This window comes from Sinocyclocheilus anshuiensis, unplaced genomic scaffold (assembly GCF_001515605.1).
Source record: "Sinocyclocheilus anshuiensis isolate Anshui unplaced genomic scaffold, SAMN03320099.WGS_v1.1 scaffold227, whole genome shotgun sequence".
Lineage (NCBI taxonomy): Eukaryota > Metazoa > Chordata > Actinopteri > Cypriniformes > Cyprinidae > Sinocyclocheilus > Sinocyclocheilus anshuiensis.
The window spans coordinates 2,826,776-2,849,304 of record NW_015549590.1 but is presented as its reverse complement, the minus strand read 5'-3'; the positions used below and the strand labels follow the sequence as shown (position 1 = coordinate 2,849,304).

The following is a 22,529-nucleotide window of genomic DNA, read 5'->3' as shown; positions in this document are numbered from 1 at the left end:
ACTTGATTTACAAATATAAGAATATTTAACTAATCAGATATTCTAAATATTTAGAGTCAGAGACTCAATTCACTGTTTATCTCAAGAAATAAAAAATAAATAATAATAATAATAATTCCTCATACTCATATCTGAGCTCCATTACAAATCTTCATGCTGAGAATGTTCTGTATCACTGAATATATAAATAACTGGTAATTGTGTTGTTGTCTTATTTTATCTTTTTATCTCTGGTTTGTTTTTTTTATCTGATATGGGCCATTTCAACCAAAACCACCTCTTAAAAAAAGAAGTTCCTGTCTAGTCATGTGACTTCCTCAAGCATTTAGTTCTCCACTCCAGCGATCAGAGAAGAACTTTTCTTCTGCCTCTTCCTCCTCTGGTGGCTTTTGTCTCTCTGTGAGTGGCCCCGTGGCAGTAAGACCGACAGTTAGTTTAGCACAGCCAAGAGTCATACTGCCACAACTATAGTCGTGGTCCTCAGGAGAATATTGCCCACCCACTACTGGATCAAGATGCTACGACGGAAACCATCCAACGCATCTGAAAAGGAGCAGCCCCAGGTGCAAAAGAAGAAGGTAGGAGTTTGTGTATTAATCTGCATGTGCGGCCCTGTTTTGAACAATTAAAGCAAGAGTAGAAATGATGGAAGTTTCCTTCAAGGAACACAAACACACATAATATGCTGTTTAAAAAGCAAAAGGTAAATTAAACAAATGCATTGTGCCAGAACACATGTGGTTTATTTGCTAACTGTTCAATCAACAGTACTTGGAGAGGATTTTTTGATTGTTTTTCATTCATCTACATGAATAATAGTCCTATTGTAATTTGTCCTGTTTGACTTCAGACCTGTAAGAACTGAAACTCTATGATTGTTCTGGGTAAAATGCATGGTTGTGCAGCAGTTCCTGTAGAGAGACAGCAGACCGTACCGCACATCCTGAAGCAGTTCATACTTCATCAGAGCAAAGCATCCAAACGCAGCTCCTCAATTCAAAGTGACATTTACGTAGGTCTTCACAGCCCGCTTCACTTCTCAATCAGTGGTTAACTGCTTCTACAGCATTACTCTTATTTTCCATTTGATTCACATCTTGCGTGGAACAACCAACAGTTTCGATATTTCTCCTCTGTGAAACTGCAGGTGCTTTGTAAATGCACGGAACCCAAGCAAAGCGAGATCTGAAAATCTTGCTGTTGTGCATTATGGTTATTTTGATGTCTTTTATTTATGTCTTAACCAATGCCTATTTCATATCCTTATCCAGAGCACAGGATGTAGCATAGAGTTGACATGCATTACCATGGTGTAAATGAAAATACTTTTCCACATCATCTCAAATGTTGCAGTTTCCTCTTTGGTCATGCTTTAGATTATGAGTAATCATTTCAGCCAAGATCTGTCAAAAATATATTTCAACATCTCATTATGATGCAGAATGTTGTCACGGTGTTGGGGGAAATTTATGGGGAAGGTTTGTGCAATGATAGTTTGACAGCAGGTCATTTTACCAGTATTTACCGGCTGAACAATCTCTCTGCATTTAGTTGGTTTAGCAGATTGCAGTATGTCGTGTGCTGGCTAGATAGTGCACAGCTCTGCAGGGATTGGCTGAATGTTGACTGTGACATACCCACTTCCTGTGCTAAAGTAAAGTGGCACAGTGAAAGGTTGTGATAAGAGAAAAACGTCAAATTGGAACAAAGATGCACAACAGCCCACAAAACCCACACTGAATGACAAGCATTAATTAAAAAAAAAAGTTTCTTATTCTTGAATGAAACTACTCTGGTTCAAGCCACACTTTGCAATACAGTGTCTTTTAAAGTTTAAATGCATCAGTATTAATAATACAAATGAGCATCATGTAAAAGAGAATTACTTTATCATATAGATCAGTGGTGCACAAACCAGGCCAAAGTTAGCTCATTATGACCTTTGATTTGGCCCACTATACCATAACAGAATAAAACAGAATTTTTGGCCCTTTGTAGTAGAAAGATTAGACTGACTTATGACAGTTATTACTGTTGTAATCAATTACATTGAGAAGTTACATTGACAAAGTGTCACCAAACACATTTTCCTATCTGTGAAAACCTATGAAAGCTTATTTTTCAGTTCAAAGGTTTTTCCACCCTACAAAACACTCATGAGTTGAAGCAAGTGTTATCAATTCTTATAATTTCATCTGGTCAATGGATCTGAAAAGGATAATGTGGATTCTTCAGCTCAAATGTTACTCTAAAGGCCCGATAATGCCTCCAAATATTGATCAGGATATATGCTTGTGGAATTCCAATAACATTTAATGGCCATTATAACATGAACTATCAGTTAAAGCAAACTGGATTTGTTCATGATGCATAGAGATTAAATTACATCAGCATAATGCTGGATGACTCTGCATTCAACCATAAATCCAATTGGGTCAGGAATCATGGCAATAATCTGTCTGTCTATAATCTGAATACTGTACTGTATGGTGACTTTAATTAGTCTGATGAGAAACTGTTCTGTGTTTATAGCTGACTCTGCAAAGGTCCAGCAGCTTCAAAGACTTCATGAAGCCAAAGCCGTCGGCACCCATAGTGAGCTCTGAGGCTACACTGGATGAAACGGTACGTGCAGTAGTTTGTTAAAGAAATGGTTCAATGAAAAATGACAATTCTGTCATTTACGTACCTCCCTACAGGTTCCAAACATGGGTGAGTTCTTTTCAGCTGTTGAACACAAAAGAAGATATTTTGAAGAATGTTGGTGACCAAACAGTTGTCAGTTGACTGCCAAAGAATGGAAAAAATACTATGGAAGTCAAAGGATTCCATCAACTGTTTGGTTACCAACATTCTTCAAAATATCTTCTTTTGGAACATTTGGAACAACTTGAGGGTGAGTAAATCATGACACAATGTTCAGTTTTAGTGAACTATCCCTTTGACTATAGAGATGAACTTGCCATACTCAAGCGCCAACGTACTACTGTCTCATGATTATCAAAATATTGGATAATGTGAAGTTGTGTCGAAAAAACAACAGCCAAGTCAGTTAACCTTAACCCAAACTGCCAGAATGATGCTTAATAACTGTTTCATTTGAAAGCCACACAGTTTTAAAAATATCTAGACAGGATGTCATCCTTTCATGAGCCATCCAAGCAGAGAGCCTGCTTAGCCTTCTGTCTGCTTTTCAGAGAAGTAGACAATTGTGCTGTTTTATGCAGAGCAGCTGTGATGCATTTGTGCACATTTATATTTATATTTGAAGAGTTTATTTGCAAAAGCAGATAACTCCATTTTTATGAATTTTCATAAATCATGCTTTTTTTATTGTGTTATCATCATTATTGTGTTTTATTGTGTTAGTTTGCTGTATTTCTTTTAGTTATTATTATTTAATAAAAACAACCCAACTGCAGTTTGATTTATATTAATTGGAAAAACATGATTTTTAAATATTTTTAAAAACAGAGTTATCTGTTTTTGCAAATGAACTCTTAATTTATATTTATATACATTGCAGTTCAAAAGATTTGGGGTCAACAAGATATATATATTTTTTAAGAAATACTTTGAGCAAGGACATAAAAATTATTTTAATAAATCTTACAAAATATTTCAAATAAATGCTGTTCTGTGAAACCTTATAGAATCCTGAAAACAGTGTATCATGTTTTTTTCTACAAAAATATTAAGCAGCACAACATATTGATAATATATTTTGATAATAATAAAAAATACAAAAAATATTGATAATAATTTTAAAAAGTGTTTCTTGACCAGCAAATCAGCATATTAGAATGAGGACTGAAGACTGTAGTAGTAGCTGCTGAAAATTCAGCTTTGCCATCACAGGAATAAATTACACTTTAAAATATATTCAAATAGAAAACAGTTATTTTAAATTGTAATAATATTGTGCAATACTACATTTTTACTGTATTTTTGATTAACTAATTGCAGCCTTGGTGAGGATAAGAGACTTCTTTTAAACAATTTTTACAATTTTATGTGTATATATTTTTCAAATAAAACATTGTTTTAACAAACAAATAAATTAATTAAAAAATTATTTCTGATTCATTCATAATTTAATAAATATTCATATATTTTTTGGTTGTTAAAACAGTCTCCTGTTTAATATCGAAAGTGTCGAATGGCATGGGATAGCTTTCTGTGCAAGAGTTAAGTGAAGTGCTGAGGTATAAACACAAAGGTAATGTAACAGACAGATGTAAAATCCCCTTGACGTCGACAGGTACTTTTGTTGTTTTTTTGTCTGTGTCTTTGATAACAGCACATGTTGTCCTAAAAGGAAGAGCCTGTGACATTTCTCTCAGAGCTCAGAGAGGAGGAGTCACACTGACTCACTGTGGGTAGAGACACAAAAACCGCTGTCACAGTCTTTACTGGAAATCCTCTTGAGAACAGGGGCCCATCGCTTTAAAACTAACACTGCTCATAATGAGGTTATGTCACAAACAAATACACGCTGATTCAGCTCGGCCAGGGCAAACCTCTGAACATAACATGGCACATTACAAATGGGTTATGAAAAACACATCAAAGAGTTCTGCAATCAGTAATTAAAAACACAAAGGTTACTTGAGGTAAATCAAGGCAGTAAGTTCTAACAGAAGTCTGTCTCGGTTTCTTTAATGATGGAGCCAGGACAAGTCTATGAGGGCCAGCAGCATAGCAACAATTATTCATTGCCTGTAGACCTTTTTAGACAAGAGGAAGTTTGATGAGTCGAGAGGACAAAATTAGTAGCTACTGACTAAGTGCTCAGTAAAAACAGCATAATTTTTTGTGAAATTTCTTTCAGCAGCTGGAGGGTGCACCACCGGAGGATTCAGGGAAAAGTAACGGGAAACTGGGAAAGAAATGGAGAAATGTCATAACTCGCACAATGACCCGTAAAACCTCCAAGATGGTACAGAAAGCCCTTGCAGAGGGGGTGAGTTGAAAGTCTAAAGAGAGTCAATGACGAATTAACAATAAACACTTATTAACCTTGGTTAATGTTAATTGCTACATCAAATATTTTTTTTATCATTTCAGATGTTTTAGTATTTCCAATTTGATAAATTATATATAATATCATTTAATTGCATTTATAAATTAACATTAAACTATATTAATAAATGCTGTAAAATTATTAGTTAGTGATACCTAATGCATTGATTAATATAAATTAATTGAACCCTATTATAAAATGTTACATTTAAAATCCTGTTAAAATATCTCAGTCCCATAAATATTGCTATAAATGTTTATTATTTTATTTTACTTTAGCAGGTTGGTTTATTTTATTTTTTATTTTCCTAAGTAAACTAACAAACTATCTAAAAAATCACTTAATGTAACAGATTTAACTTTTCTGATTTCTAATTTTTATTTTCGTTTTTTTTTTTCTAAGTAAGCTAACATACTAGCAGCCTGTCTAAGAAAAGCAAGCACTTAATGTAACAGATTGAATTTGTCTCCCCCATGTGGATGATATTAGAACATTTTATACAGTCAGCACTCTTAGGATGCTTCCAGTAGCTTAATGTTAGCTCGCAAAGACATTCATGAGGATATGAATTGAAATGAACTTTTAATTATGTTACGTTTGTTGATTTCAGAATGAGAGTGGGGAGGATGGCTCTAAGTCTCCCATGTCTCCAACTGACTGGATTCCAGATCTCACTGCTGGGAACAGAACGTCTGTGTGCTCCAACAGCTCAGAGGACACAATACACAACCCTCTCTCGCGCCAGCTCTCTGGATGTAAGCCAGCTCAGCCCGGCACAATAGGAAGCTGAAGCGAGATCATGAGGCTGATTGATTTTTTTTCCTGATGTGCAGGTGCTGACAGGCAGAGTCTGGACAGTGGCTTCAGCCAGAGAGACAGTATGAGACTGGAGGACAGCACCTACACAGGGCCCTTCTGCGGCAGAGCCCTCGTCCACACTGACTTCACCCCCAGCCCCTATGACATCGAATCCCTCAAACTACAGGTCAGCCTTTTAAAAAGTGCTGGTTTTGGATTGGTTAATCCAAAGTTGAAAATTCTGTTTCCATTAACTGATCTATTTATGTATTCTTCTCTTTTCTTATTTGTTTAAATGCATGTTAAATAAATGTATATTGATTATTTTCATTGTTATTTACGTATATTTCTTATGCATCTGTTATGATTATATGGTATTTTTAAAATCCTTTTCATGTAAAGCACTTCAAATTACTATTGTGCATGAAAATAGTAAACCATTGATACACTATTATAGTTTTTATAAATATTCATTTGTTTTTATTTTTATATATTCCATTTTTATTTATATTTTAGTTTAAGTTTTAGTCATTTTGTTGTGTGTTTTTGCTATTTTGGTTTTATTTTTTTTAATGTCTCTATATAGACATATCCATATAGTTTTAGTTATTTTAGTACTTCAAGGTTAAGCTAAATGTAAATGAGAAATGTTGCCTTGGCAGCTGGCTGAAATAATACAAGTTAAAGTTTTTAAATATTTTATTTCAGTTAACGTTTATTTTCATATTAAGTAGCCATTTTTAAACTATAAAAACTTTGGTATAAAATGTGCTATTGAAATAAAATGGCCTTGCTTTTTGTGGAACTCAAAAGGAGCAATTTTGAGGAATTGTACTGATGCTCTTTTCCATACAATTACAAAGACAATTGACCTGAAGCTTTCAAGCATCAAAAGCCCTGTGAAAGTATCAAAAAGTGGTCCATAAAATGTGTGTGCCATATTTAAAGTTGTTTTGAAGTTTGAAATTTGAAATCCCCAATCGTGAAATAATAACAACCAGTATATTATTCAGAATTTATTGTTCTGTGTTTCACAAAAGAAAGTAATACAAGTAAATAATGACAGAATTTTGAGTGTAACTAATCCAAATTCCACATTTTTACTGCATTGTTCATTCTTATAGTACGTGTTCTTTTCAAAATCTTAAACACGTGCACAAGCTCTACTTATTATGTATGGTTAAAATATGGGGATTTTTATTTTTCTTCAGTCCTGGTGTCCATTATAGTGGACATGAAAAAAATCTAATAAAAAAATTAGTTGGCACAAATCCTGTTTTTTTAGACTTGTTTCTATATTGGAGAAGAGCAAATATCAAGTGGATAAAAAAAATTTTGTTCAGTGAAAAAAATTCAGGTCTGAAGGGGTTAAAAAAAGTAGTGTGTGAACAAAGAGTGAAAAATTGAAGGGGGTCTGAATACTTTCCGTACCCACTGTATATTGTATGTAGTGTACTGACATTTTTCAAAACACACAGAAAGGAGACATCATCCAGATCATTGAGAAACCACCAGTAGGCACCTGGACTGGTAAACTCAACAACAAAGTGGGCTCCTTTAAATTCATCTACGTCACAATACTACCAGAGGAGGACACACCACCAAAGAGGAAGCGATGCCGGAGTCAAGGACGCAAGAACAAGCCCAAACCACAAACCTTGGAGGAAGTTCTGGAGAGAATAGGCCTAACTGTAAGCCTCAAGTTACTTTCTCTTAAACATGTGGGCCATTACATCACAGTACAATAGGATCTGATCTGACTGATTTCATTGTTTGCTCAGGAGCTGGGATCTCTCCTGTCCATGCACGGCTTCCAGAGTTTGGAGGATTTCAGAGGTCTGAAGGAGTCCCATATGAATGAACTAAACATTACTGACCCCGAGCAACGTGTGAAGATACTGAAAGCAACAGAATTGTTTCATGACTGTAAGTCCACTAAAGAACCATTGAGTCTAGCCTTTTTTTTTCTTGTTTGTGTTTTATTACATATTTATAATTTGCAGTATGTTTGATGTACTAACATCCTTTCTGCTCTCCAGCGGAGGACGAATCTGATGCAGAGGAGCAAAAGACTGAAATGCCACGGGACTCGGGTTGTTACGAAAGCACAGAGAACCTGGCAAATGGACGTGAGGAGCCCCAGGTGGAATCCCAACCAGAGCCGGAGACTGATCCGGACACAGAAACAAAGCTCAATGCGATTCAGGAACAATTGGAGGAGATGAAGGTGGAGGAGAGTCCTGAGAGCCCAACAGAGTGAAGCCACCAGAATGTTCTTTTGATCTCTCTGATGGAGAGTGTCATATCCACGTGCTGGATTAAATTCATGAAAAAAAAACTTTGATATGCACAGCCCATACAGAAGCCAATAGGTCTTCTTAGAAGATGGTATAGAGATCTTGAAGGTACCATCATTTATTCTCACTGAGATTATTGTTCAGGAAGACCCAAAAAATCTGGAAACTGAAACAAAGTTGTAGGATTTTGAAAAACAGACTGCATGAAGTGATATTCCATGGATTAAACCTACGGCTATGTTATTACATCTTAAAATAAGAAGAATGCTGATACCCCAAATATTGATTTTACTCCGCTTAGGTTAAATATTTAAGCCATTTTTTCTGGTAAAGCGTTGATGTGCATGACCTAACTGTGATTCTCTAATATCTGAGAAGTTTCATCATCATCATCATCATACCTTTAGCTATGAAGTAGCATTTTATTTACTACTGTTCTACGGTTTCTGCCGGAATGAATGTATAGAGCAGGGGTTTTCAACCTGTGGGGCGCGCAGTTTTTCATTCTCACGTATTTTAAATCTTATCAGTTTAAACATTAAAGTAATTTTTAGCCATTTAAGCCCAGTCTTACTGATTACAGATTACATGATGAAAATTGTAGTTAGAAATGTAATCTAGGTTACTCATTTTAGGTAATGTAATCTCAGTACTTTTAGATTTTTTTTTAATCAGACTTGTTTTAAACTTACAATTAATAAGCATATTGCTATAAAAAAAAGCAAAGAGAATGAAAATATATTCCGTTTTTTTTTACATCAACATAAAATGCATTAAATATTACACTAGGGTTTCCCAAACTGGACTTTATATTAGAATCAACAGTTACTAAAGGTCACTGGATATGATGAAGACAATGTGTCTCAGCTATACATCACCAGTGTTCAGTAACTTGCTTTCTATACATTTTAATTAAAATGTTATTTTTCATAATTATTTATTTCATACATTGTCTAATTGCTTGAGGTGCTTTTTTTCACCCAAATTCAGAAGCATGGTTTGCAAATTTATTTACACAACTTTTGTGAATATAGTCAAAGCTAAATGGTATGATACACAGTAGGATTTTTAGAAAGAAATTAAAAGAGACAAAATAAGAATAAGGGAGAATCAAAAAACTATGAATAATTTACTAATCATGTGATTTTGTAATCCATAAAAAGTAACTAATCTGATTATGAGCATTTTAAAATGTAATATACTCTAATTACAGTTTATACACACACATATATTCAAATATACACACATTTTATATATATATATATATATATATACATATACATACACATACACACACACACACACACATAACAAATTACATATAAATATCCATGATCCTGTGTATTGTCGCTTAATGCATTCATTTACTCCACATGGTTCTTTTTCCTGGCCTTCTAACACTCTCAGCTCTTAGGGTAATTGATTTAGGATCTTTCTTGCAGACTCACTACTCAACGCACAGTACGGCAGCCAGCAACATTTCAGCCAAATGAACACTCACTCGTTCACTCAAACACTCATAAAAAATGCTGTCTTACTGTGGTTTGTGAAACAGGGTTGCTGCTCTTATGGGTGGAAGCATCAGAGGGGTTGGGGCTAGTCGAGTCTTCCAGCATCACCCCTCTTCTGTCCAACACACTAGCAGGACAGAGAAAGACAAGAGTTATATGATCCTGTGATCAGGTGTGGCATTTTCCTGACTTACATATAACAAAATATCAAACCACATGGCAGGTTTTCATAGTTTGTCATCTTATGCAATGCCATACCACTTTGTGGCACCCCTGTATACAAGCAAACCTACATTAATGTTCCTACCTGGGGTAAGTAGGGCCGCACAGAACCTCACAGCAGTTCTCGATGATGTTCTTATGGCTGTATGGGTTCTGCACACGGTTCTTTCCAGACCATGAGCCTTTGATCTGTATAGTAGAGATGAAGGACTTAGAACTTTGAAAATAACACCATCATAATGTCAGAACTGCCACTGACCGTTACAATCTGATTCAACCTCCAACGCTCTACTGACTCTTCACTGCACTCTGACGTTTCATGTTATAAAGCATCCGTGCAAATGGGAGCTTGATAAAAAAGAATCTCTTATTTGTTATCCTTTATTTAAATGTGCCTTTTCAATTCTAGCCATTCCATCGCTATGGATTTCATTTTATCTAGTTAAGCACTTCAAGGGTCCTCATCTTAAAAAGACATGCCTTTACTGTTTCATCTGCTCCTAGATAGAAATGTATGTATGCATCACAGGCAAATCTGGAGGGGAAAATCATCTAAAGTTTACCAAGTTTTATGTGTGGTATTCCACTCAAAAATGTTACACCAGCTAAAAAGTTAAGTTGTATCTGAATTTGACTGGCAGCTATGACAGTTTCTGCAGGTATTGATAAATCTTGTTAGAAGCAGAATCCAATTTATACTGAATCAAAGGCGAACAACCATCATGTCACACCATATTACTTGCAGCAACTGCATCCTTCCTTCTTGCTTCCTCCCTTTCTCACTATTTTTCACTCCTCATTACCAAGAAAAGAAGGGCCAGAGGGCAAATGTGGCAAAAAAAACAAACATTCTAAATTAATCATTAGGGCTAAGTGTGAAAGTGCCACAGAACTACAGATTCTGCAAAACTAAATCAAAGCATTAATAAACTTAAACTGCTGCAGGGAATCTAAACACTATATATGCATGTGTTAGAATGTTTTTTTTTTTGTAATAAATGCTTAACCTTCAGAAAATGATGATCAGAGTTTATTTATTATTTATTTTTCTGTGAGGTTTGGGATTTTTGCAAACTTGTTAAAAGAAAATTTTGAAGGTTTTTTTAATTTTTTTTTTATATATAAAAATGCAGTCAAATTTTCTATAATTTTTTTTATAGGCTAAAACCTGTTAGTAAATTACTGTGACTTTTGCAACTAAATGTAGTTTTTAAATCCTGATTTTTGTGATTTTCTAGCAGATAAACATTAAATCATCAAAAATAAAATAAAAACTCAAATAAAATCAATCAAAGCCTACAGTATGCATCAGGTTTGTAAGATTTATATTCAGACTAAATTATTTAAAATATGTGGTAATAGCAAAGATTGGGACACAAATGTCATGTGCTTTTTTTTATCATTAAAATGAGTTTAGTTTATATTTCAACAAAAAAAACTATTTATAAGTTAGGTTTTATTAAATAAATATTTGTACTACAATGAGTTACATACCAATGTCAAATGATGTGTATCTGTTGGATACAGTCAAAACCTCTGGAGGTCAAAATCTTCATTTTTATAATGTGTATAAACATCTGATGCATTTAAAGCTTCTTTTCATGCAAGATTAATCTTATGTTACATAATAGCTTATCTAACATACCAAACAGTTACTATAAAACATGGGATTTGTGCCTCTAATACTTCAAAGCGTAATGGGACAGCAATGTGTTCCCTGTTCATAAACAGTGCTATAAATACTGTATATACTGTACATAAAACTCCTGTTGAGATGTTCTCTGTGCTTGCTTATCGCCGAGATGGCACTGTTGCCAAGGTGACTGCTGGATCTAGTGTGCTGAAATGCTCTAGGGCATGTGTTTATCTTTCCAGCCATGTGACAGCAGCAGGAGTCAAGAACCGACAGTAGACTTTGGAACAGACAGGTAAGAAACAGACTCACGTCCTCATTGGTGGTCTGGTTGAGGGAGATCAAGTAGGTGTGAAAGCCAGTCAATCCCACCACAGACCAGAGGGTGAAAAAACACACCAGAACCTCCAACACAGTGCAATGGGGAGTCAAGGAAACAACATGCTCAAAAACATCTACAATACAGCGTAAACAATGTGTTTGAACTTTGATATTTCTTTGTTCAGCAATACAAAGGGTTTTATAAAAGAAAATACATGCTTGTGCCTATTTAAATGTTAGAAAACTAGTACACAAACACAGTGTTTATCGTAATAGATCATTTACAGCATAACAGGTTTATGAGGAGCTCATTTTGTTTTCAAATCTTCAGGGAGTGGTTCTATAGCCCGGATGAAAGGATATGTTCCGGGAGTTTCTTTAATGGTATTCACAAATCCTGAGTCCACAGAACCTATAAAACACACAAGATATATTTATTTACATCATGTATCTATGCATGCAAGCAGTAACTCACAGCATCAGAAGTCTCAGCATCTCCCGTTCTCTCTCCCATCATTACATGTTCAGTAGATTTTCGCACATCCACCCACACTCTGCCAGAGCTGAGAAGTTTGCACTGTTCGTTTACAAGCACCTTTTGGTTTTGCATTCAGCCTAATAAAAATCTGTTGAAGGAATAGTTTACCCAAAACTGAAAATCTACTAACCATCATTTCCACAGGCAGTCAAACTCAAAAAAGGGCAAAGGAAAAAAATAAAGAGGATCATAGGGTAGTCTATGTGACTTACTTATTTGTGTTTTACCGCCATATCAGCAACAATGGCTATATTCATGGCAATATTAACAGTATCACTTCATTACATAATTTACAATAATTATAAGAAGCAACCACTATACAAAAACATACAAGTAACAACAACAGTACTGATCAAAATCATACAGAATCTTTAAATTTTCAACTTTCAACAAACTGGTTTCTCTTGCCCTTTCAATAAATATGAATGAGTGAGTCTTGAATGTCCATCTCTATGTGACTTATATGCTACATATACAGTATATGACTTCAGAGGCCATACAATAACTATGTGAGAAACGGAACAAAACTCGATGATTTTCACCTACATGAAAGCTCTCAAATTACATGACACCTATGGTGAAGGTTTGACATGATGACATTTGGTTCTATATAAAAACTTAAATGTCAATCTGTACATCAATAAAAGCAATTGCATGGCTTCAGAAGACTTATATAATAGTGCACATGCTGCATGGACTAATTTTAGGGTGACCAATGACTGTGGATACGTATGGTCAGAATTAGATTATATTATTTAAATTAATAGGCCAAATATCAAACCGCACAAGCTGGTTATGATGTAAAGGTCAGAGCTGATTTATACCGCATTTACTCGCACATATGACATTTGTGAAAAAAGTGAATTTCAAATGGAAGGGGAAAAATAAAAGGATCGGCTTCACTCTTTGGAAAGTCAAAAATAGAAACATGCTAAATATGCTAGCAGTGTAGACAGCTTTGTTATAATAAGAGAGATCTAATTTTGTTGAGTTGCGATGTGCCACATGTATCCGGTGTCGATGTGGTGTGGGGAAAGTATGCGTTTTCTCTGAAAGCTTATCATTGCTATGGAAACATTACATTCAGAATTTGCGTCACACATTCAGAATCTGTGGTATGACTGAATTTATCTGTGCATGTAAACAAAAAAAAAATCATGGAATTATACCTCAAAATGAATGACAGCCACGATGTGTTTTACTTTTAAATTAAAATCACAGGCTCAGAGCAAACTGCCCAGGAATTCATGTGAATTCTGCTTCTCTTTCTTCCTGTCTATAGTGCACTTTGAGAAGATGGAAGATCAAAGGAAGGAAAGAGAGCAGACATTTACGAGAACGTATAGTGGCTCTTCCGATATCCTGAACACTCCCCGACTGAACCACGCCTGAGAGAACCGTATTCACATACATACTGAGTGTCGCTTTAAGGCACTCGTTTTTTCCCAGAAACTATGATCCTTAAACCGTTGGACCGTCTGTGCATTTTAAATTGTTATTGATAACATGAAAACGTAATTTCCTCTTAAACAATTCGATTTTGGATGTCAACAGTGAAGACGCTCAGGCACTCACACACACATTTTCTTGCTGCGATACTCACGGAGAACCACATGGACGATGTCAAAGGCGAAGATGTAGATGGTAAGTAGAGACAGCGAGAGTGTGAACAAGTAGAAGTATCTGTAATTCCTCTTTCCTACGCAGTTTCCGACCCAGGGACAATGATGGTCAAACCGGTCTGAGGGAAAGACACACAGAATCTTAAGACTCTCATGAAGATTTGTGAAAGTCAGTTTCTACATTCTCTGTGAGTGTGGATCTTCTGCCAGAGACAGGCATATATATTTTAAACTGCTAAGAGGGAGATGGTACTCAAACCAAACTAGAGTGAGTGAGTGAGTGAGTGTGAGTGTGAGTGTGAGTGTGAGTGTGAGTGTGAGTGTTTGTGTGTGTGTGTGTGTGTGTGTGTGTGTGTGGCAGGTGCAGGCCGCTCAAACAAATGGCCCTGTGTTCAGGATGACTGTGCAAAAAGAGCAAAACTGAGCCCTCAGTGAACTCTCTAATATCAGCATATGTATCTCACTAACCTTGCAATATGTGTGAGTAAGTGCGTGTGCTGTGCTGTCTGACTCATCTTTTAACAATTCACTATTATACTGGAGTATCAAATGGCACGTAAATGTGCAACTATATCAAAGGTAAGAATGCTTGTCAATTCTTGTATGTAGACATAGTACAACTCTGTAAAACCCCACAAACCACAATAACTGCAGCACATTATTTTTAGTGATACAAAACAAATTATAAATCTAGTGAAAACGAAAAAACAAACAATTCTACAAAATAGCTTGTTGCATTGTAAGTTACTTTGGCCTTGTAAGGTTCAATTCATTTGTTGACTTACTAATACTTAGTAAAAATGTTTAATTTATTTTTAATTCATGATACATTATATTAGTAGTACCTATAATAATAATAGTATTAATTAATGTTGAATTAAGTAGTGATTATATATAGTAAATATAGTTTATATATAGTATATAGTAAGTAATATGTATTAATGCGTTTAAAATAAGTCTCATCATAAATATGGATTATAATATTTATTTGATATTATAATATATTTATTTGATCAAAACTAAAATAGTAAAAACAGTAATATTGCAATAAATTTATAATTGTTTTCTATTTGAATATATTTTAAAATGTAATTTATTCCTGTGATGCAGAGCTCCAGTCATCAGTGTCACATGATCCTTCAGAAATCATTCTAATATGATGATTTGATTCTCAAAAAACATTTCTTATTATTATAATCAATGTTTAAAACAGCTGTGTTGCTTAATATTTTTGTGGAAGCAAACCGTTTTCTTCTGGAGTCTTTAGTGAATAGAAAGTTTCAAAGAACAGAATTTATTTGAAAAATAAATATTTTGTAATGTTTTTAATGTCATTATAGATCAATTTAATGGATCCTTGCTGAAAAAAAGTTATAAAAAAAATTTACAGCACACCTCCCTTCAACAAGCCACACAATTTGAGGTAGCATTCATGTTTGTAGTGCAAAATGTTAGGGACAATCACTCACCCACGCAGTTGTCGCAGATGCTGCAATGGGAAGCACGAGGGGGTCTGAAGATCTTGCAGGTGTAGCAGTACTTCAGCTTGACAATCTGGTTGTTAATTTGCACGTTCTTGATGCGGGGCGGAGGCCGCTGTCCAGCCAAGACATTCCCATTGGCCGCTTCTGCAAGAGATGAGTAGAGACAGTCAACATAGCAACCGGCAGCCGCTCGGGTCGATTAAGATCCATATGCATGACACATAGCACAGCCTCTGATAAAGGACTCACTGAAGGCCACTCCAGCGAGTGCCATGACTCAATGACAAAAGACATGAAAAAACACCAATAAATCAGACCCAGGAGAGTGTGCATAGCTCTGTGAAAAAAGGTCAAAACCTCAAGTACAAAATAGTTATTAATGGTGCTGGTATGACAAGTATAATGATTTTTGCACTAGTTGAAGCGGAATGAGATTAAAACATGATTTAGTAATGGTACAGTAATGGTAACTGCCGGTGACAACAGTTAAATAAACAGTGTAGTGATCATTTTACAAAAATATCTGACCACAGAATAACTTACTTGAACAATGCAAAAAATATATAAAAAAATTGGGTGTGCATGTATTTTCACTAAAACTGTTCACATATGTAAATGATAAATTGCTTTCTAAGGAAAATAATTTTCTATCGTTGCTTTTTTCTATTATTTTTTGTCTCTCCAGAGATCCAGAAAAAATGATAAGCCTCTTTTCTATTCCCTTTTCTTTATTTGCATTTTTTCAAAATGACTCACTTTTACCTGGATAGCGACAATACTGAAGGCAAAGCTCTTCTTTTAAAAGACAAGACAAATTTCAAAAGGTAATTTCCTTGCATTTGTCAGCTCTGTACTTTTATACTCTAGTGTAATGGTTGCATTAGCATGCGCTCAGGAGGCAGAACTACACAGCTGCCTTTTAATCCACATGCCTGGATTGGCTAAAACGGCAAATCCAAACTTGCATCTGATCCAGAATCAGCCACTTTTAATCAGCCACACAGACATTCATCTAAAAATAGAATTTTAAAGATGGAATGCTGAAATAGAGGGAATTTGTATAAATCAATCTTTGCCCTGTTGTTTGCAGTAGTCAAACAAAACTGCCCTATTTTAAGAGGGTACAGTTGAATCAATATCAAAATTTTGGCTTTTGTATGACAGCAGTCTTAAAACAAAAAACAACCCTGAGTAACTGATGAATTTAAATGACACCAGGGCTGTCAATACATTCAATAATTCAATGTCAATCATTTGGGAGTAATCTTTTTGTTGTTGTTGTTGTTGTTGTTGTTAACCTGATAATGCATTTAGTTCCTTTTTATTTACCTGCAGTAATTAAACTATATAAAGTTCTACACACTTACATAAGTAACAAAAATGCTTTGTCTCTGTCACCTGATGGTCTTGTCATTGAACAAAAATATAGTTCATACTTGCTGAAATTTGATACAAATTTCCATTAAATTAAATGACTGAGTTACTGTAGCTTACAGAATGAAAAAGTTCTGACAAATTTCTTAAAAAATAGGGCTGTTAATCAAATTGAATTGATTCCATGATATGAAAACTATTTAAATGAATCGCTATTAATTCATCTTGAAAAACCTAGGTAAATAAGGTAGCCTATAAGGATATATGATTTCCAGACATGGAAAAGTCACGTAGATTAATAAAATCTTGTAACTCCACGTACTTTACAAAATGAATACACTTTTTCCTAGTTATGCCAAGATCTAAAATAACTTATCGGATAGAAATTGAGTAAAAATATATATATATATATTTTTAAACCTTTATCCTAAGTCCAGTAAAATCACAAACAGCTAAAAAAAATCATGGGGCCTTGATTGTTGTATGACAGCAGTCTTAAAACAAAAAACAACCCTGAGTAACTGATGAATTTAAATGACACCAGGGCTGTCAATACATTCAATAATTCAATGTCAATCATTTGGGAGTAATCTTTTTGTTGTTGTTGTTGTTGTTGTTGTTAACCTGATAATGCATTTAGTTCCTTTTTATTTACCTGCAGTAATTAAACTATATAAAGTTCTACACACTTACATAAGTAACAAAAATGCTTTGTCTCTGTCACCTGATGGTCTTGTCATTGAACAAAAATATAGTTCATACTTGCTGAAATTTGATACAAATTTCCATTAAATTAAATGACTGAGTTACTGTAGCTTACAGAATGAAAAAGTTCTGACAAATTTCTTAAAAAATAGGGCTGTTAATCAAATTGAATTGATTCCATGATATGAAAACTATTTAAATGAATCGCTATTAATTCATCTTGAAAAACCTAGGTAAATAAGGTAGCCTATAAGGATATATGATCTCCAGACATGGAAAAGTCACGTAGATTAATAAAATCTTGTAACTCCACGTACTTTACAAAATGAATACACTTTTTCCTAGTTATGCCAAGATCTAAAATAACTTATCGGATAGAAATTGAGTAAAAATATATATATATATATTTTTAAACCTTTATCCTAAGTCCTTATCCAGTAAATCACAAACAGCTAAAAAAAATCATGGGGCCTTGATTGTTGTGGATATTGGGGGACCTTGGAGTCAAAAAAGCATAAGAACCACTGATTTAGGGGCTGTTCATGCAGGTTTTTGAGATGTTTCAAAATTTGAACATTAATTTCAATGTATTAATTTTTATGTTTCACATCACAGTGCCTTATGATGATAATATACAGCTGTAAAATTTTTTGTACCATGTTACACAGTACCAGCATATAACACAACCCTATTAGAGAGAACCATAAAACAATTCTACATGTGAACATGTTCCACAAAATCAGTGAAAGGGGTTAGTGGATATTTAATGACATCAGAGAATACTGTGGTTTATCAGGGGAATTGCCCAGAGAAATGATGTCCTGGTTTAGTGAACATCAGTAATAACAAATGCTGCACTGCCCCAAGGCACGTCTGAGCTTCAGCGGTGGTGCTGATGTGTAACAACGGAGCTCTCATTTAAAAAAGAAACCAGGGAGGGGAGTAGAGACGAGGGAGGAAGAACGGAGAGAAGTGAGGGTGGAGAGTGTAGGGAGATGAGTTCATCTTTATCTTGTAATCAGTGCAGGGAACGGTGACAGGCTGGTGACTGAACTAGACAAGGCAATATTTCCCACAGAGCCACAACCACACAAATTAATTACTAGAAGCAAAATTTGCAAGATGAGAGCAGCAAGTTAATCTAATTTATTGCATTTAATTAGTCAGTGCAGTGATGTTAACCTTTCTGACATTCAAAATAGGACAAACGTGCAAAAAACTACACATGAATTCCCTATTTTAGGCCTATTTTCAGTTTTTCTTTTGTATTTTCAGCCCACTGAAAATAGATATTTTTGCTGCAGGGTAAATGTGTATTTTTTTCTTTTTTTTTGCAAAGGAAGCCAATGCGTAGGGCATTTCGGTTCAATTCACTCACTGTAGATCAGGATAGACAAAGGTCTAAGGAAATCTACTAAGGCAATTTCTTTTACTATTTAAAGGGGTCCTATTATGCATTTTCACTTTTTCAACTTTAGTTAGTCTGTAATGTTGCTGTTTGAGCATAAAAAAGAACTGCAAAGTTACAAAGCTCAAAGTCCAATTCAAAAGGAGATATTTTATTTAACAGAAATCACTTTTCAAAAACTACAACAAATGACTCGTTTGGACTACAACGCATATTTAATATCAACGAATGGGACGAGACCTGGTTGAGCTGCACTAGAGAAGGCAACGAGTGTCATCACTATGTCAGAGACACACTAGCTTTCCCAAGGCAGATGAACAGTGTGGGTTCATTCGGGTTTAAATCGCTCTCAAATTGATTTGATTTTGACGCAATATTTACGCTGAAGCTCACAGGCGGCTATGGTAAGGGGCATGACATTTCCCCGACTAGGCACCGAGTGGAGCCAATCACAACACACACTGGCCCAGCTAACCAATCACAGCACATTTCGTATTTCAGAAGGCGGGTCTTCATTTGATACAGGAACTATTCGAGCTCAGTGTCATGCCAGACTGAGGAGAGAGGTGTTGTAATAATGTAAAATATGTGAAAAATAATATTTTTTCGAACAACCTAGTATAAGAGCCTGTTCTAGTACACCCCCAAAACAAAATCAAGACTTTGTAAAAGAGCATAATAGGACCCCTTTAACAGTCAATGTTTGAGCATACTTTGTCAAAGAAAAAAAAAAGAGACAAGACAAATGAACCTTAGGATTTGAATGAGCCTCAACAGTTTCTGCCAAACACCCCTGCAAAAGATACAATTTTCACTTTGAATAGTCATAACACTGGTTTCTGTTCAAGTCAGCTGACATATGGCATTGTGTGGGTGTGTACCAGTCATGTGAAGAATATCTATTTCTTATTTTACTTCCTTGTGCCTCTAATGGATAATAAAGTGAAGTAAAGCAGAAAAGCACAGAGGCAGAGAGGCAGGAATGGGATTGGGACATGCATGGATCAGATTCAAACTCTCCTGGAGCAGCTCATGTCCTCTGAAATCTCACTTGTGCATATTCAATAGAGCCCGACCGATATGGGTTTTTTGGGGCCGATACCGATACTGATATTAGGGAGTTAAAAAAAGGCCGATACCGATATATCGGCCGATTTTCTTTGTGTATATTATAGTATTGTGAATGCTGCCTGAACAAGAGACCCCCTTACTGAAGTGAAAGTGTTGACTGGTGTCACTATCTCGCGAACGCGTTAAAGCGTTAAAGCGTTTCATCCAGGCCGCCAGTAGCAAACAATGGAGCGCGCTCTGCTGGACAAACTAAGTAATTACACCATTTCAAGCATTTTATCTGCATTATATGTTCTGTAAAAAAAAATGTTCATATCGGCGGCATATTCGCCGATACCGATATATCGGCGACAGGCTCATATCGGCCAATAATATCGGCAAAACGATATATCGGTCGGGCTCTAATATTCAACATAGGCGTAGGATATTTTTTGGGAAGTGTTTTTGTTTATTTATTAAATTATGTAAAGGGAGAGAGATTTTTGGAAGAGTTTTTCCTTAAATGTATATCTAAACATACAGATGCATCAGAAGACAAAATACATCTGTTCTTCAATATCTGTGATTTTCCAAAAAAAAAAGGGAAAAAAGTCTCAAGATAACCATTAAGCCCATCAAGCTTGAAGTAAAGAAGAACACAATGTTTCCCAGATAACCTCAGAGTTCATGGACCAACGCACTCAGCCATTTTAATCGCAAAACAAAACAATAAATTAATCAGCAGGTCTGGGCTAACAGCGTCCCACTTACGCCACACGCTTACTAGACTATTCATGTTCTTCCCCTCACTGGGTCAAAACACCCGCAGGTGGCACTGATGGTACAAACTATGGCATTAAACTTCAAATCCCCTTCCCTGAACTCAGTCACCCTCACACTCACCGATCTCCATCTCAATGAAGTTGGCCTCCTCCGGCAGGGCCCGTGGCAACACCCCTGGGTCACTGAAGCTGGTTCGGAGCAGCATGGCCATGACAAAGACGAAGAGCAACACTGCAAACACAGGGATGGCAGGAGACAGGTGCACTGCCAGGTACGGGCACCTGTATGGGACAAGTGAACAAGCAGGATTACAAATGAGGCAGGCAAAACATGACATTAACAGCACAGAGGTTACATGAGCATATAACATGAAAGTGAAATCTCTCTAATAATTCTATCTAGTGTTAAAGGTGAAGTGTGGAATTTTTGTGCTGTTAATGGCAAAAAATAAATAAATAAATAAATAAAAATAAGAAACCCGACAGCTATGATATAATATAATGTAATATAATATAATATAATGTAATATAATATAATATAATATAATATAATATGTGGTAAAGACAAAAATAAAAATACAAACAAAACATAATAAATTTTTTTTTTTTTTAATTGTGGAAAAAAAGCTCAACTAAAACAAATGGCAATGGATAGATAAAGAATTTGCATTAAAACAAATAAACATTTCTGCTGGATAGCAGATGTTTTGAACTATAACCCTGCATTAAGAGAAATGGTTTGGAGAAAGTAAAGTAAAAGTAAAGTAAAATAATTCTTAATTTAAAATAAAATAATTCTGTTTGTGAATTATTGTGTGTGCACAAGTGGCTAAAATGTACACAATTCACATTACACATAAATGCTGCTGAACCTAAATTGTTTTTTTTTTCTTCCAAAAAATTGACATTAATTTCGCTGAAGCAAAATGGCAATTGATACATAAAAAATTTCACATCAAATACAAACATTTCAATTGGCACGCCAATGCTTTTGACTATAATTTTCCTAAATCCAACACAAAAACATTTTTGTTATCTTTTTGATGAAGCAATAGTTTCTCCCTGAAATAAAAGAGGGGAGATGGAGTGGGTTTGTAATATCTGTCTGGCTCAGTCTTTTCAGACCCAACAATGAAGCAGTCAGGGAGGATGTTTACTATGAATGACTGTGCTTTCTCCATTTCTGCAGGCAGACAGCCATACAGCAATGAATTTGGTTGTTCCCATAAATTGCGGATGCCTTGGGTCCTGTAAAAGTGCCTCCCTTCTCTCAGCCTACAGCAGATTGGTCGGCTCCACAGGCCACTGCATTGAGCTATTAATAGGGTCACCCTGGCTCTCCCCCACCACTCTCTCCTGCAATGTAGACCTGCTATACTAAGATAATGTATGGCTAATACATCACGATAATGGTTCAGCTCAACGCAGGCACAGTGCATCCACTCTCGAGGGGAAATTTGCTACATTTAGCGTTCTGCATGTGCAAAGGACATCTTTACAACACTAACTACAATACAGTGAGAGAGAGAGAAGACATGACAAGTCCTAATAACACAATACAAAAATATAGAACTAGATTTTGTAATAAAAATGTAAGTGGTGCTTGCTCATACAAAAATTGCCACTATGGTATTGTGGGTGGTTATTTACATGGAGTTGGGCGACCAGTTTTATTTATGTACTATTTATTCATGTTTTTAAAATAGGTATCATTTGTATATTTTCAGTTTTCATTTTAATTTTAGTTTGTTTTTTGTTACT

The 22,529-nt window shown here is 35.3% G+C and overlaps 2 protein-coding genes across 3 annotated transcripts in view; one reads left to right on the top strand and one right to left on the bottom strand.

The window, feature by feature from the left end:
* The first annotated feature begins 345 nt into the window (after nucleotides 1-345).
* Nucleotides 346-8,641, top strand: LOC107658133 (SAM and SH3 domain-containing protein 3-like). 2 transcript variants are annotated; one of them, XM_016446590.1, is made up of 8 exons: nucleotides 346-578; nucleotides 2,533-2,625; nucleotides 4,835-4,963; nucleotides 5,634-5,778; nucleotides 5,857-6,008; nucleotides 7,300-7,512; nucleotides 7,603-7,747; nucleotides 7,861-8,641. In XM_016446590.1, the coding sequence occupies exons 1-8, from the start codon at nucleotides 516-518 to the stop codon at nucleotides 8,079-8,081; spliced, it is 1,161 nt and encodes a 386-aa protein (XP_016302076.1). In that variant the 5' UTR covers nucleotides 346-515; the 3' UTR covers nucleotides 8,082-8,641. The 2 variants fall into 2 exon arrangements, with proteins under 2 accessions (XP_016302076.1, XP_016302075.1); XM_016446589.1 differs by having other exon boundaries at nucleotides 4,832-4,963.
* Nucleotides 8,642-9,635: 994 nt separating this feature from the next.
* LOC107658015 (palmitoyltransferase ZDHHC9-like) overlaps nucleotides 9,636-22,529 on the bottom strand; it is a 20,696-nt gene continuing 7,802 nt past the window's right edge. Inside the window, exons 2-8 of the mRNA XM_016446392.1 lie at nucleotides 20,890-21,050; nucleotides 15,435-15,593; nucleotides 13,947-14,084; nucleotides 12,169-12,217; nucleotides 11,797-11,899; nucleotides 9,937-10,040; nucleotides 9,636-9,756 (exon numbers count right to left, since the gene is read on the bottom strand). Of these exons, the coding sequence (XP_016301878.1) occupies nucleotides 9,636-9,756; nucleotides 9,937-10,040; nucleotides 11,797-11,899; nucleotides 12,169-12,217; nucleotides 13,947-14,084; nucleotides 15,435-15,593; nucleotides 20,890-21,050 (835 nt within the window). The remainder of the gene's footprint in view (nucleotides 9,757-9,936; nucleotides 10,041-11,796; nucleotides 11,900-12,168; nucleotides 12,218-13,946; nucleotides 14,085-15,434; nucleotides 15,594-20,889; nucleotides 21,051-22,529) is intronic.

Coding starts and splice junctions, on each gene's coding strand:
- LOC107658133 (XM_016446589.1), top strand. CDS start 516: ATGCTACGACGGAAACCATCCAACGCATCTGAAAAGGAGCAGCCCCAG. Junction 5,779..5,856: donor CTCGCGCCAGCTCTCTGGAT/GTAAGCCAGCTC, acceptor CCTGATGTGCAG/GTGCTGACAGGCAGAGTCTG. Junction 6,009..7,299: donor TCGAATCCCTCAAACTACAG/GTCAGCCTTTTA, acceptor CAAAACACACAG/AAAGGAGACATCATCCAGAT.